The 15,763-nt window shown below is 43.9% G+C and overlaps 1 protein-coding gene across 1 annotated transcript in view; it reads left to right on the top strand.

Moving 5' to 3' along the window:
• The window catches only part of GALNT2 (polypeptide N-acetylgalactosaminyltransferase 2), a 116,198-nt gene that overhangs the window by 82,814 nt on the left and 17,621 nt on the right, over positions 1 to 15,763 (top strand). The window contains exons 8-11 of the mRNA XM_066595996.1: positions 71 to 158; positions 1,306 to 1,393; positions 5,442 to 5,545; positions 6,831 to 6,957. Coding sequence (XP_066452093.1) covers positions 71 to 158; positions 1,306 to 1,393; positions 5,442 to 5,545; positions 6,831 to 6,957 — 407 coding nt within the window. The remainder of the gene's footprint in view (positions 1 to 70; positions 159 to 1,305; positions 1,394 to 5,441; positions 5,546 to 6,830; positions 6,958 to 15,763) is intronic.

Below are 15,763 nucleotides of genomic sequence, written 5' to 3'. Positions count from 1 at the left end.
ATATAGTTTAATTTTTAATGCTGGTGTATAAAGTGTTTTGAATTAATCACTGTATTTTCTTTAATTATAGGACAGAACTAGAGTTGTGTCTCCTATAATCGATGTGATTAATATGGACAACTTCCAATATGTTGGTGCATCAGCAGATTTAAAAGGAGGTACAGTACTAAGTTAGAAAATGCTTATTTAATGTCATATTTTTTGAAGACCTATATAGAAAAAGAATTATATTGCCAACTTCCTTGGTGGTCTGCTGTATTAGAGGGGTCAATTTCATTAGTTCTGATGATCTTTTGTATTGTCTCCTTACTTGATGGTCTAAGGCAGAAGAGAGGGTCAATATTACCTGATAGTTTGTGGTAGCAGAGGGGGGTAAAAACTGATGTTCTAAGTAAATACCTTCCTTAACGTATAGTGATGCTTACCCTTCTATACTACACTGAGACCCCCAGCCAAAGCGGACTGTATCTCTGAACAAGAAGTTGAGCATCATGCACATTCCTTCCTGGTGAAATTAAAGGGGTTGCCCATCTCTTAACTATTGATGACCCATCATGAAGATATGTCATGCATCCGCTGCTTGGGGCCCCTGGCGATCAACTATTCAGTGAGCCACTATGAGTGTGTACAGAGCCATTAAGCAGACAGCTCTGTACACATTACAGCACCTCAGTTTGGTATTGCAGGTACTGTTCCCTTTAAATTTAATGGATTTATGTATGGATTGAATTTAGGTCGGACTCGCACGAGTGAGTCAGATTCCACATGTGAGAGCCCACAGCAGATTCTGGCTGTGAGCCCGGCCAGTGACCCTGCGTACCTCACAGAATTGTATTGTGGATGACCGCAGAGGCAAGCTGGGTCGGACGTCTCCACTGACATCAAAGGAGGCCATCCACTGCAAAATAGAACATTGTCATGATTTTTCTTTCATTCGCAGAATATGCAATTCGTATCCGAGTGTGAAGGAAAAATTGCAAATGCAAGCCTTTCAATGCCCGCTATTGATCGTGAAAAGTCAGTGCAGACGCCGATCGTGGAATCCTCAATACAAATCCGGTCTTGTGATCCTGGTCTTACTGTTCCGTTTTTGAAATTTTCCATTTTTATATATTTTTAATTTTAGTAGCTCCTAAAAAGCACTTCATTTTATAGTGGGTATTAGTAGTTCACAAAGGTTGATCTACCCAAATGCTTAAACTGTGATTTCTACATGCAGGAATAATTTTCATAAAACTGCATGATAAACATTTAGTATTTGAAATTTTAACGCCGTTCTTTACGTACTTTTTTTCTAATGCCTAGGTTTTGATTGGAACTTAGTTTTTAAATGGGACTATATGACTCCAGAGCAAAGACGAGCACGACAAGGAAATCCAGTAGCACCAATTAAGTGAGTATAAACCCTTATCTTTTAGGCCTTAGTCAGACGGGCGTTTTTTTGCGCGATTTGCGCATGCGTCCGGCGATTTTTTTAAAACCATTGCTTTGCAATGGTATCGGACACATGAGCGCTTTTTATGCGCCCGTCCGATAAATTATAGAACAGAAATCGCAGATCGCACCTATCTGCGATCTGCGATTCCTGTTCTCTTCTCTATATGCGCTCAATGGGGCCGGCGGCAGCAGCGCCGACCCCATTGAGAACATATAGAAGACAAATCATTCTTCTCTGCCACAGCTGTTACACGATGTTTGCCCATTGAATTCAATGGAGCCGGCAATACAGCCAGCTCCATTGAAAGCAATGGGCTGCCGGCGAGCGCAGGATGAATTGTCGGGAAGGGCTTAAATATATAAGCCCTTCCCTGCAATTCATCCAGAAATATGTAAAAATTAAAAATATATATATATACTCACCTTGTCCCGGGCAGACGGAGTTCAGAGCGGCCGGCCTGCAGTGGGTGTGAAGGGGGTGTGAGTCAGACTTGCCCCTGATTGGCTCGCCAATCAGGGGCAAGTCTGACTCACACCCCCTTCACACCCACTGCAGGCCGGCCGCTCTGAACTCCGTCTGCCCGGGACAAGGTGAGTATATAGATTTTTTTTATTTTTACACTTTTCTGGATGAATTGCAGGGAAGGGCTTATATATTTAAGCCCTTCCCGACAATTCATCCTGCGCTCTCCTGCAGCGCATTGCTTTCAATAGAGCCGGCTGTATTGCCGGCTCCATTGAATTCAATGCGCTGGACAGCTCCAGCCCGTTTCTAATGAAACGCGGCTAGGAGCAGATTTTTATTTTTTTTTTGGCCCCGGTCACGCGATTTGCGGATGCGCATCCGTCATGCGATCCGCAAATCGCGCGAAAAAACGCCCGTGTGACTAAGGCCTTACAGTGCAAATAAGTACACATTTGATGAGTTTGCGGTTACTTGAACTCAATATCCATCCATTTTTTTCTTTAACCCCTTAACGCTACGGGACTTAACTTACTGGGGGGGGGGGGGGGGTGGAGTACTGCAATGCTTTATCATAGCGATCAGAGCTTTTATAGCTCAAGTCTCCTACAGGCAGGTACGAAATAGTGTAAAAAAAACCCAAAAAGTACATATTTTGTATGAAGAAGGAAATGGGGGAAAAAAACCACACATTTGGTATCAAGACCAATAATACTATACATGGGCCAAGGAATACTACCACATTTGATCACCTATTATCACTACATAGTGTTGGAATGATACCACCATACTGATACTGAATAAAAACCATTACAAAAGATCATTATGAAAAATAATGCTATGAGGACCAAATCATAGCACAGTCCTTGATCACCTATTACCACAGCATAATGATGAAATAATACACTACAAAGATCGATATTGCCAATAATAACAGTATGAGAGACAAGTAATACTCACAGACACTGACCACACAATGCCCCCATAGTGTTACTGAAAAGAATGCATACAAAGACCAATGTTACCCTCCTACAGTGACCAAGGAGCAGTAGATACCAGTTCACAGTACCAATACACAAATGCTCTGCAAACCATATGTTATTTCAGTACTGTCACTTCCAGTAATCACTGGTGATATCCCCTGTTGACTGAGGTTCTTCACTTTTAATGCAATAACAGTAGAAAGATTGCAAGCTCACCTATTCCAACGGGCTTTAAACTCGCAGCTTCTTTGGAAGTGCACAGGTAATACCGGTTAGCTGCAAGTCGCAGCAGCTGGAAACTTTCTCCATGACAAGCAAGTAAGCCAGGTTTCTCAGTGCAAAAGATTTTTTCTTCCTTTATTATTTTCTTCTATAGCATAGTGGGAGACACAGATAAACGGCCTTTCTCTAGCGGTTTTATCGGCCGAAACACATCTAGCGGTTTTATCTGTGTTTCCCACTATGTAATAGAAGAAAAAAAATGAAGAAAGAAAAATCTTTTACACTGCGAAACCCGGCTTACTTGTTTGTTATGGAGAAAGTTCTTCACTTTCCTTTTTCTTCTCCATCCGGCCCAGACTGTTATCATAACTTCTCCTGGTCACAACTTGTCTCTGCAGAATTTAACACACAGATATCTTTGACTCCTTCGTTTTCCAGCAACCTGCCTTAATTTTCCGTAGCTCTACACAATTTCTCCATCCATGGTGCCCTAGACAGTAATAGTATTCTCTTTTTGTGCTCCCCGTAGGCCCCACACAGTGCCACTTTTAGTGCCCCCTACATAGTAAAGGTGCCCACTTTTACGACCCCACTGAGTAATAATGCCCTTTCTGGCCTTCAACCTCTTTCAGATCAGTGTATTTCACTTCTGCATGTGGTCCTTAATACAGAGCAAATGTAGATCAATAAGACTATTAATATGGCTGTATTTTTCACTGACTCTTAAACGCAGCATGACCTATTTTTTTTTGCTTATTTGCTTCCATATTTGTGTTCTTTTCTATTGGGCAAATACTGATCAAATGGTTAAGTACTGATGACCTATGATTGTGATGTTATCTGAAACTCATCCTTGAGACGCATCCATATTATGGACATGATACAATACGCCCGTCTGAAACCGGCCTCGTAGTATTGCCCCTCCTGAGCCCCGTTGTTTAGTAATAATGTCCCTCCTGACCTCCGTTGTTTAGTAAAAATGACCCTCTTGTCCACTTGTCTCCTCGCGGCCTCCAGGAGCATGCCACTGTGATAACAGCCTGTCACAGGAAGGTATGCAGCCTGTAATGAAATTCCCCTTGACAACTAGCAACTGTCAGGCAATTGGCATTAAATATAGGACTGAAGAGTTGTAATTTCAGCTGCAACACTTTGGGAAAGGCAAAGTATTTTACATATGAGGTAAAGATTGAGTTTCTCTGTAAATGGAATATATGATCAGTAAATGACCTATTGTTTAAATCGGGTTTTAGGTTTTTTTTTTTCCTCTTCTCTGTGTCCTTAGTTGAGCTGAGCTGCTTTTGCAGAGGTCACTTTTCAGCAGTACTCTCATTATTGTCAAAGGGTGCTTCTACACGTAGCGATTTATCGTTTGAGCGAGTGAACAATAGCAGATAGATCGTTCACTCGTAAATTGTTCAGTTGTCCATATTCACTGTACCAATTAATGAGAACAACCAAACGATCGGTATTAACCCTTTCCAATCCAATTTGTATCCTGGTTTTCCTAGGGGGCTTACTCTTTTTTTTATGTCGTTATACAACAGTGCTATATGCTGGCTAAAGCCAGTACTGCATGAGGTGACAACTTGGATAGGCTCCAACAGCAGAGAGGGTGGCAACATACAGTAAGAGAACCCCGATGGACGTCTTCCAACATCGGAGCTGTACAGCCTTAAATCATAATGTACTCAGACGTCAGACAGTGGATTGGAAATGGTTAAAAACGATTAGCGAACAACCCAATGATAATTGTTATGCTTGCATGAAATTAACAATAAGCAAACTAATTGTGGTTCGATTGTTGGCCGTGTTTACACTGAACACTGTTCAAATTCGAACAATCAAGTCTGTGGGGGGCAGGGGGGTTGTTTATTTTATTTTTTTAACGATAACCATTCAGTGTAAAGGCACCCAAAGGCTGAGCTTTTTTGAGGGGCTGTGACAACATTTAAAGTTATCTGCTACTGTCTAAACAAAAGGGAGTCTGGGAAACCTACAGAGCCCGAGAAGGGGGTCCCGATTATCACCACTGCTCCATTTCTTTCATTGGGGTCCTGGAGATAGCAGAGTTCAAGTACTTCAGCATCCCATTGAAATGACTGTAGCATCAGAGCACATTCTTGACCATCCCTCCCTTCATTCTGGGAACTTTGGGACCCCCCCCATTCTCAGGATCAGTGGGGGTCCCAGTGGTTGTATCCTCTATCCTGTAGAACGGGAATAACTTTAAATATTGGCACAACCCCTTTAACTGTTTTGTTTGTATTTATTGTAATTGTAATTGTCCATCTTCTGTAGTTTAGCTACTGTGTACTGACTTCTATCCCTTGTAGAACTCCAATGATTGCTGGAGGGCTGTTTGTAATGGATAAATCCTACTTTGAAGAACTGGGAAAATATGATATGATGATGGATGTTTGGGGTGGAGAAAATTTAGGTATGTATAAATATCTGTCTTTCTATAGCATGCTTTTTTTGCCATACAAACTTTGAGGTTTGTTTTACTCCCAATGTAATTTGGTATGGAATGGCATAAATACCAATTATCTAAAATATTCCCTTTTTATTGGAATGCCCTTGTTTTAAATACAGGGTTATTATAAATGATCTTCCTGATTTTAGACCCTCATAACTCCCATTTTAATGAAACTCAGATACAGAAATTTAATATCAATGGAAACAAAAACTCAAAATGTTTGCCATATCAGAGATTTTCAATATAAGCCCTGTATGTCACTCGACACACATCGAGCCTGTAGTCAAGTTCCTGCCATACATGTTCTATTGTATGACAATTTACAGATGCAATGGCTCCTGTGATGGCACAGATCATGCATGGTGGGCCGTAAGGGGGCATGTAGACTCGAATACGCCTCCAGATTTAAAAAATAATCACATGGTGTAAGGTCTCAGGAATGTGGAGGCCAAGGAAGAAGTTCATCATCACGACCTGCAAGACTAATCCATCTGGTAGTCCCTGCTCACTTCTGACTTTGTTGTAAAAATGGGGGGGGTGCCCCAACCTTTTGGCAGATGAACCCTTGAATATGCTGTTCCAGATGCAGCAGAAGCCATATCTGTAGCCTGTCCAGGTACAAAATTCCCTGGAGGGGCTGTACACTTTCCTACAGGTGATAGTGCAAAACACATTCACCTTAGGGGATATGCTTCATGTAGGCAGATGGGTTTGTTTTCCCCTCCCAGATTCTGACATTACATGTATTGCCTAAATAAACAGTGGTTAGCACTGTTGCCTTGCAGTGCTGGCGTCATGAGTTCAAATCCTGTTAAGGACAACATCTGCATGGAGTTTGTTTTACTCATGTTTGCATGGGTGTCCTCTGGTTTCCTCCCACACTCCAAAACATGCAGATTGGTGAATATAGATTGTGAGCCTCAATAAAGACAGAACCCAATATGAAGTGATGTTAAGTTCTGTGTGATATGCATGCACTATATAATAAAGGTGATGGTGAGGACCCAACTAAATAGATTTCCTTGAAATTGTCCATTTCCATCAACTTTGGTGTCATGTGTATACATACCGGTTTTAGTTTGTTCTGATAAGATTAAATCGTAGATTTCACTCTGTTTAAATGTGTGTTCTTGTTTTTTTTTTGTTTTTATGTAATTCCTACATTAGCAAAGCCTGTGTTTGTATTGAATTTATTATAATTAATGTTCTGTTTTTTTTTTGGGGGGGGGGTTTGTCTCCATGTTAGAGATTTCATTTCGTGTGTGGCAATGTGGTGGAAGCCTAGAAATCATTCCCTGCAGTAGGGTAGGCCACGTTTTTCGTAAACAACATCCATACACGTTTCCAGGTGGAAGTGGAACAGTGTTTGCCAGGTAAGCAGCCCATTTCAGGGACTAGCATAGAAATCAATGAAATAGTAAGTCCTACTATATTATTCTTATTTTGTGTTTCAATAAAAACTGTAATCTATAAAGATTTCTTCTACATGTGCTTGAGTAAATTGGCCATTCCAAATCCTTGTATTCCTCCTCCTCACAAATTTCTGTTTTGCTATAGAAGAAGCCCTCCCCTCTGGTTGCTTACTCTTCGGGATCTTTTCAGCCGCCAAGGTCTTTGTAAAAGTGGGAAAAGAACGAATAGCTTTTCTGAGGAAAAAAATACATTAATATATTTCCCTGCATAGACTGCTTTTTGCTGATAGGCATCATGGAGGTTTGGTGGGATGATACACATGATTAGAATACAAGGCTTGAAGGATACAACTTATTTATAAGAAACACACCTAAAAAAGGGGAGGAGGTATTGCGTAGTATGTTAGGAAAGTATCATCTCCGCAGACATTCAAGCTTCAGAGCATGGTAGTTCTGTAGAAACTGGATAAGAATACAAGGAGAGACCAACAGTACAAGGACACTATTGTAAGCATTCACTATAGGCCGCCTGGACAAGCAGAAGATATGGATGAACTCTTTCTACATCAGATAGCCGAGCTCTCAAAAAAGCATGACATTCACTTATGGGAGATTTTTACTATCAAGACATTTGTGGGAAATCTCTACCAGGCAAACGTAATGGATCCAACAAATTCTTATCCGCTCTTGTGGACAATTTAATCTTCCAAAAGGTAGAAGAGAAAACAAGGGGATCTGATATCCTGGACCTAATTCTTACCAACAGGGAGGAAATGGTTGAGGAAGTAAGTGCGGCTGGGACCTCAGGAGGCAGTGATCATGCTATCCTTGAATTTTGGATAAAAAGGGTAGGGTGAGAAGAATCAGACCTCAAAGTTGGATTTCAGAAAGGCAAATTTTAATGAACTCAGAAAGAGGATAGGAAGAATCCAATGGCTGGATATTCTTAATGACAGAAATATCCAAGAAGGTTGGGAAATTTTGTGAAATGAGATTCTTAAAGCAGAATCGTTAACAAGAGCGGCCAAAAGCAATAAAGTATTGGGGTGGGGATAAGAATGAGGAACAAGATGTCTAATGAACAGAGGTGCTTAGTGTATATAATGAAAGGGGAAGAATGAATTGGGTAAAAGGATGAAATGGGTTCTGATTATAGACTGGATATCAATAAACTGGTCAGAGGATACTACTTTGATATTGGTAGGAAGAAAGTATAGAATGGGACAGCGGGGATGTAGGATGGAGTAAGCTGAAGAAGAAGGAAATTGGATAATAGGATGAGCCAGGTATCAAAAGGGCAACTGCAAGGGATGAAATATACTAGACCTGGGGTGACCGTGAGGGATGATATGTACTGGACCCAGGGTGGGTGGCTTCCAGGGTGAGAGTAGACAGGGTAAATGTGGAGGAGCAGGGGAATTAAGGAGTTGCAAAACTAAGAAAAATGAGGGCAAAAAAAAGTGTGGGGTTCTGTGCAGCAGTATTAATCTTTTTATAGATATTTTCAAGAGTTTCAATCAGGCCAATTGCTATCAGTGTGTTGTAGTTTAAATATCCAGTACATTTCTCAGTAATTTAATTTCTCAAATCTATTTATATCAGTGTCTGCTATTTGTTAGGTAATAGTGACTCTGAAGTTGAGTTTGTTTATGCAATAACTCAGGGGTTGGGTAGTACGACCAATATATTGTAAGTGGCAGGTACATTCTAATAAGTAATTCACAAAAATCACACATTAGAGGAGCAATTTAAGAAAAGTTTTAATTTTGAAAAGTTCCCCTATGGCATGGCTCTTGAAGCCGGCATTTATTCTGGATGTTATCACAACATTTGCGTTTTCTTTTACCACAACAAAAACTGCCAATAATTCTTGGAAACAATTGTTGATAATTTTTTTTAGTTGGCTTATTCCCTTTGAGGTCACTTGGATACTTTTCCTGTTTTTAGCTGTTCTAAAAGTAATATGTGACTTCGATGATGATATTCTTCTAAAAGGGGTCTTGGAGTAAACTGGCCGATGTTTTTCCAAGGTAGTACGTATGAGAAGATGAAGAAATGTAGGTGGTGATAAAATTTGTGTTTTCAAAATCTTGTTAGCTTTTTTTTTTTTAGTTTTGTTCAAGGTTGAAATATAATTTCTGTCTTTCCTCATAGCTTTCATAACTAGACGTTGTGAATATCTTTAATGCCTGAGTCTGTTGACTACGGTTTTGCTCTGAGTGTTAAAGTTCTTGATTTTTATACAATTTCACGCACACTTCTGAAGTCCAGGTAACTATTATTGCCTGTGGGTTTGAAGTATGTTTTGGCTACAGAACTATTGTCCCTGTGACCTAGAATGAGATGTAGATATTCAATAGCTAAAGGAGACCTCTTTCCTGTGAAAGAGGAGTTTGATTTGTCACAATTCAAATATGTGGTGACTGCTTCAAAATTGTCTTCAGACCCCTCCCAGATAAATAGCAAATCATTTATTTATGTGAAATGTAATATTCTAGATCATCTATGAGTAGATGCAATAAATGTTTTCCCTTCGTCATCATGACAGCATACACCTGGAGGCTGCTCACCTGCTGACCTGATGGGACAGGAAAAGGCAGAGCATAAAAGAAACCTCCCCTCCACCAAACACCAGTGTTTTTCCTGTCCCTTCAGGACAGCAACGGCAGAGCTCCAGCGACGCTGTCCCATGCAGGAGGAGGACTTACCGGCGAAGCGGCGGCGTTTTTCTTCGGGCAGCCCCGGCAACTCCAGTGGGAAGGACCCCATCTGGGCGCTTTCCGGGGACTGCGTGGGCCGGGGTCCAAGTACGGGCTGCCGGCACCACTGCGGCCGTCATTTCGGCGGCGGCGGCGGCCGCCATCTCTGGGTCCAGGGCCGAGCAGCAGCGTTCCTCAAGGGGCGTGGCCTCAGCGGAGCTCCGGGAGTGACGTCAGACGCTCCGCAAGGGGCGTGGCCTAGCGTGAAAGTGGGCGTGGCTTAGCGCGGCTGGCGCCGGATTCAAATTTCTAAAGCTCCTCTACACCAGGGAAGCAGCTGGTGTTTCTTCACGCCGGGAATCGATCCTAAGTACAGGAGTTGATCCCACAAGCAAGCGCAGGAGGTCGGCCAGAGAGGACCCAGAGAATCTCCAAACTGTAAGTGGTCCAGTGGGCCAACCTACAGACACCTGCACTACATACACTTCCTTACTAACAGAGTTCCCCCTTGTCATTTCGGGACAGGGATACTCAAAAACCTAGGGGAGGAGGAGTAAAAAGTGTCCAGTGTGCTTGGCAAACTCGACGACTCCTATACCAAAACATTATGTGCCGTTTGTTCTGCAAAAGTTCTGCAGGAGGAAAAATCTTCCCTCATGTCCGAAATTCGGTCGGTCGTCCGGGAAAAAGTTCAGTCCTCCCTCTCGGACCGCCAACCTAGGCCCTCAGGGGTTACACGAAGGTCTGCTCCGGCTGTGTCAGAGTCCGACTCTGACATGGCGGAAGATTTGGAGTATGATAATCTTGGGGAAGTGTTGCAGGAGGAGAAAAAGTACCTTTTTTCCACCGCTGACATGGATCAACGTTTAAAAGCTGTACGTAGAACCATGCAGGTGGAGGAAGATGTGCAGCAACCCCGCACGCGATATGTTTACGGGATTGCTTCCACAACGGAAATCTTCGTTTCCTGTAAATGCCACGCTCAAACAACTAATCCTGAACGAGTGGGATTGGGAGACTCCGCTAATCCCTAGGGAGTTCAAGGAGCGCCTTTTTATTTGCGGGAGACGAGGTGGCGTTTCTGGATGAAATGCCGAAAGTAGATGCGGCTATCGCTATGGTGTCCAGAAAGTCTGCATTACCATTTGAAGATATGTCCCACTTAAGGGACTTCTTGGATAATAAAGTGGACGTGACCATGCGCAAGGCCTGGTCCACGTCCAGCCTTATTATAAAATCCAATATCGCGGCCACTTCTGTGGCTCGCTCCATGGCGGTCTGGCTGGATCAGCTTGTGTCCCTAATCGACCAAAAAGCCTCCAGGCCGCCAGAAGGGCAGTCTGGGTAAAGGAGTGGTCGGGGGACTTAACATCCAAAACAAGCTGTGTGCCCTACCCTTTTGGGGTGCACGCATTTTTGGACCGGACCTGGATCGCCTGCTGGAAAAAGCAGCTGACAAGAACCAGGGAATGCCAGCCATCAGACCGCCCAAAAGACCCTTCACTCCACGTCCCTCGTCTACATACGCTGGGAAAGGGAAGACCGGAAGATGGTCTTATCCGAAGGGTGGAAGGGGTAAAGACTCTTATTATCATCCCTCAGCCCGCATCTTCGTGCCCGGTGGGCGGTAGACTGGCTCGTTTTTCCACTGGTTGGCGTAACATAACGACTAACGAGTGGGTGCTACACCTGGTGGCGGAGGGGTACAAGATCGAACTGGAATCTCGCCCCCCTGACAGATTTATTGTAACCCCAATCCAGTCTCCAGCCCTAGAGCAGGCTCTGTTGAGAGGTGTACAGAACCTGCTGGATCTCGGCGCGGTTATCCCCGTCCCCAAAAAGGAACAGGGGAAGGGATTTTATTCCCCCCTTTTTCTGGTTCCCAAACCAGACGGCTCCCACCGCACAATAATTAACCTCAAAGAACTGAATAAATTCATTGAGTATAGAAAATTTTAAATGGAGACTATCAGAACTGCAACTCCCCTAATTGCCAGGGATAATGTAATGGCTACAATTGACCTAAAGGATGCTTACTTTCACATCCGTATTTACACCAACGCGCAAAAGTTCCTGAGGTTTGCGCTGAGAATGGAAGGGGAAATCTGTCACTTTCAGTTTATTTGCCTCCCATTTGGAATTTCCTTCGCTCCGCGAATTTTTTCCAAGGTGGTGATAGAAATGGTTGCCTTTTGGCGCAATCGTGGGATTATTATCGTCCCCTACTTGGACGACTTCCTGTTGGTGGCAGATTCCCCGACTATTCTGTGGTCACACTTGGGTTCCACACTTCAACTGTTTAAGGACCTGGGTTGGATTATTAATGATCTAAAATCCAACTTGGAACCAGAAACCAGGAAAAAATTCCTGGTAGTCATTCTGGATTCCAGTCTCCAAAATTCGTCCCTTCCTCCTCTAAGGAAACAGCATATTTTAGAGGAATGCTCCACTCTCTATAAAAAAATCTAGAGTAAGAGACGCAATGCGGATCCTGGGGCTAATGACTTCGTGTATTGGCGTGGTTCCCTGGGCTCAGTTCCATAGTCGCGGTCTCCAGTCACTAATCCTTCAGAATTGGGACAAGTTACAGTCCTCACTCGACCAGACAATCTCTATTTCTACTAAAGCCAGATCTTCACTCCGCTGGTGGTTGTCATCAGACAACCTGTCACGGGCATCTGAATGGTTCCTGGACCCTGCAATAATAATCCCAACGGATGCCAGCGCCAAAGGGTGGGGGGCCCACTTTGAAGGCGGTTATATACAGGGTACTTGGGACGCTCATGAGAGATCTGATTCGTCTAATTTTAGAGAGCTTAATGCAGTGTGGAAATCCCTACGTAGCCTGCAATCGCTCTTAGGGATGAAGCATGTGAGGATCTTTTCAGATAATATGACGACAGTGTCACTCATTCGCCACCAGGGTACCACCAGGAATCCTCTACTGCAGCAGTTGGCGGGAAGGATCCTTCAGTGGGCGGAACTCACAACCAAGTCACTGTCGGCCTTTCACATAAAAGGAGCAGAGAATTCAGCCGGGGACTTTCTAAGCAGGAAGAAAGTGGACCCAGGAGAGTGGGAACTCCATCCCGAGGTGTTCAGCCTGCTCGTGACGAAATGGGGGGTACCGGAAATAGACCTATTTGCGTCAAGCGCAAATACCAAGTGCCGGTTTCTCTTTTCCCGAGGCGCGGAGAAACAGGCTTGGGCACGGACGCTCTCTCTCACCCCGGGGTTTGGGACTTGGCGTACGCTTTTCCCCCTTTACCATTAATTCCGCTCCTACTAAGGAAATTACTGCGGTCAAGCATGTCAGTAATTCTGGTAGCACCTTATTGGCCCAAAAGACCTTGGTTTCCCCTCCTGAGATCTCTGTCAGTAGGAGAGCCTTTCCACCTTCCACCAAGACCCGACCTATGGCTGCAGGGCCCTCTTCTTTACCCGGAGGTTCACAAGTTCAGGCTTACGGCCTGGATCTTGAACGGGTAAAATTCTTGGGGAAGGGTCTTTCTCCTAACGTAATTTCCACTACTAGTGAAAGCCTTAAACCCTCGACAAAAAAGATCTATTCCAAAGTCTGGGAAAAATTCTCAGAGTGGATAGGCCAGGTCATCCAGCAGTTAGATCAGCCAGACATCCGTAAAATCCTAGATTTTCTCCAGGCGGGCCTGGATAAAGGGTTGAGTCCGAATACCCTCAAAGTCCAAGTTGCGGCTTTGGGGGCATTTTTTGATCTCGCGCTTGCGGAGCACAGGTGGATTAGGAGATTTCTTAGAGGGGCAAGTAGATTGCATCCATTTACAAGGCTTACGGCACCCCCGTGGGATCTGACCATAGGCCTTCAGGCCTTCTGCGATCCCCCTTTTGAACCTATTAGGGATCTATCCATAGCCTTGCTGACGTATAAGGTAGCCCTCCTTGTGGCAGTCACGTCGGCTAGACGCGTGGGTGAAATCCAGGCCCTCTCACGAAGGGCCCCATATATGACTATTCACCCAAACAAAATAGTATTTTCTTTAGACCCGTCCTTTCAGCCTAAAGTCTTGTCAGATTTCCACAGAGGCCAGCCAATAGTCATTCCAGCCTTCTGCCAAGATTTTAAAACGAAAAGGAGCAGAAGCTCCATAATCTAGATGTCAAAAGAGCTGTACTAGCGTACCTTGAGGCAACGGAAAGTTTCAGAAAGACCGGTAAACTTTTCGTTCAATTTCAGGGGCAGGCCAAAGGAAGGGCCGCTCCTAAAGATGCGATCGCCCGGTGGCTCAGGAGAGCTGTCCAGGAGGCTTACAAGGCCAAGGGCATCCCTCCTCCAGAAGGATTGAAGGCCCACTCGACTAGAGCGGTGGCATCTTCTTGGGCAGAAAGAGCGCACGCGTCAATCGAGCAGATTTGTAACGCAGCCCACGTGGACTTCTGGCCATACTTTTATTAAACATTACAGGCTGGACTTTAAATGTAGTCAGGACGCAACCTTCGGTAGGAAGGTGCTCCAAGCGGTAATCCCTCCCTAAAAAAGCCCATGCCAGTTATTTGGTATTCCTCCAGGTGTATGCTGTCATGATGACGAAGGGAAAACGGGAATTTTTCTTACCGATAATTCCCTTTCTTGAAGGCATCATGACAGCATACGGGCTTTTCCCCCCCCTACCGACACGGTTACCCTTGTTTGTCCAACACATGAAGTAATGGGTATGCTTATGTTTCTTTGTCTGAGGTGTGTGATGTCAACAAAAACACACCTTCTGCTTAAGTATTCTGTCACTGTGGTTATTTGGAACACACTGGTGTTTGGTGGAGGGGAGGATTCTTTTATGCTCTGCCTTTTCCTGTCCCATCAGGTCAGCAGGTGAGCAACCTCCAGGTGTATGCTGTCATGATGCCTTCAAGAAAGGGAATTATCGGTAAGAAAAATTCCCGTTTTTTTTTAAACTCTCCCATGAATAAATTTAGCTAAACTAAGCGCAAAATGCATCCCCATTGCTGTGCCCTTAACTTATTTATATGTTTAGGGGTGGAGGAGAAATAATTATTCTTGAGAATAAAAAGAATATACCCCATATACTCGAGTATTAGCCGACCCAAGTATAAGCCGAGGCAACTAATTTCACCTAAAAAAACTGGGATAATTAGGTGCCTCGAGTATAAGCCTTGGTAGGGAAATGCATGGTCCATGCACCATTGCTTTCAATGGGGCCGCGGCTACTGCCAACGGCCCCATTGAAAACAATGGTCTGCCGGCAACCCCTCCAGGGATTTTCAGGAAAGGGCTTCAAGTATAAGCCCTTCCCTGAAAATCATCCCTAGCATGTGTAAAAAATATATATCTAAACTCATTGAATTCATTGATTGGCTGAGCGCTGTGACCAATCCCAGGCAGCGCTCAGCTGTCATTCAATGAATGGCTGAGCGCTGCCTGTGATTTGCTGAGCGCTCAGCCAATCAGACGTAGCCCTTTCAGCAGGTGAGGATTTTAAGAACTTCATTAACATCACTGGACCCAAGTGTCCAGACTCACCTGAGCCTCGGCAGCGGCAGACAGGTGAGTATATATATTTTTTTATTTTTTATATATGCTAGGGATGATATTTCAGGGAAGGGCTTATATTTAAAGCCCTTCCCTGAAAATCAGTGCAGGGGTGCCGGCAGTCCATTGTTGTCAATGGGAGAAATTTGTGATTCGAGTATAAGCCAAGGAGGGACTTTTTCAGCATAAAAAATGTTCTGAAATACATAGTAACACAGTAGGTTAGGCTGAATGAAGACAATGTCTATCTAGTTCAGCCTGTTTCAACCCCCTTGTTGATCCAGGGGAAGGCAAAATAAACCCCAAGAGGCAGATGCCAATTAGCCGATTTGGGGGGAAAATTCCTTCCCGACTCCATAATGGCAATCAAAATAATCCCTGGATCAACCTCTGATAGTTCCTACTTGAATGTAAGACCCAGAACAATAACCCACTGGTCACCTAATGTTTATATTCTGTAATATGATCGAGCTCTAGATAGACGTCTAGTCCCTTCTTAAACTCCTCAATGGATTTTGCCATCACCACCTGATGAAACCTGCTT

Source organism: Eleutherodactylus coqui, chromosome 3 (assembly GCF_035609145.1).
Source record: "Eleutherodactylus coqui strain aEleCoq1 chromosome 3, aEleCoq1.hap1, whole genome shotgun sequence".
NCBI classification, from domain to species: domain Eukaryota; kingdom Metazoa; phylum Chordata; class Amphibia; order Anura; family Eleutherodactylidae; genus Eleutherodactylus; species Eleutherodactylus coqui.
This window is presented reverse-complemented; position numbering and strand designations above follow the sequence as displayed.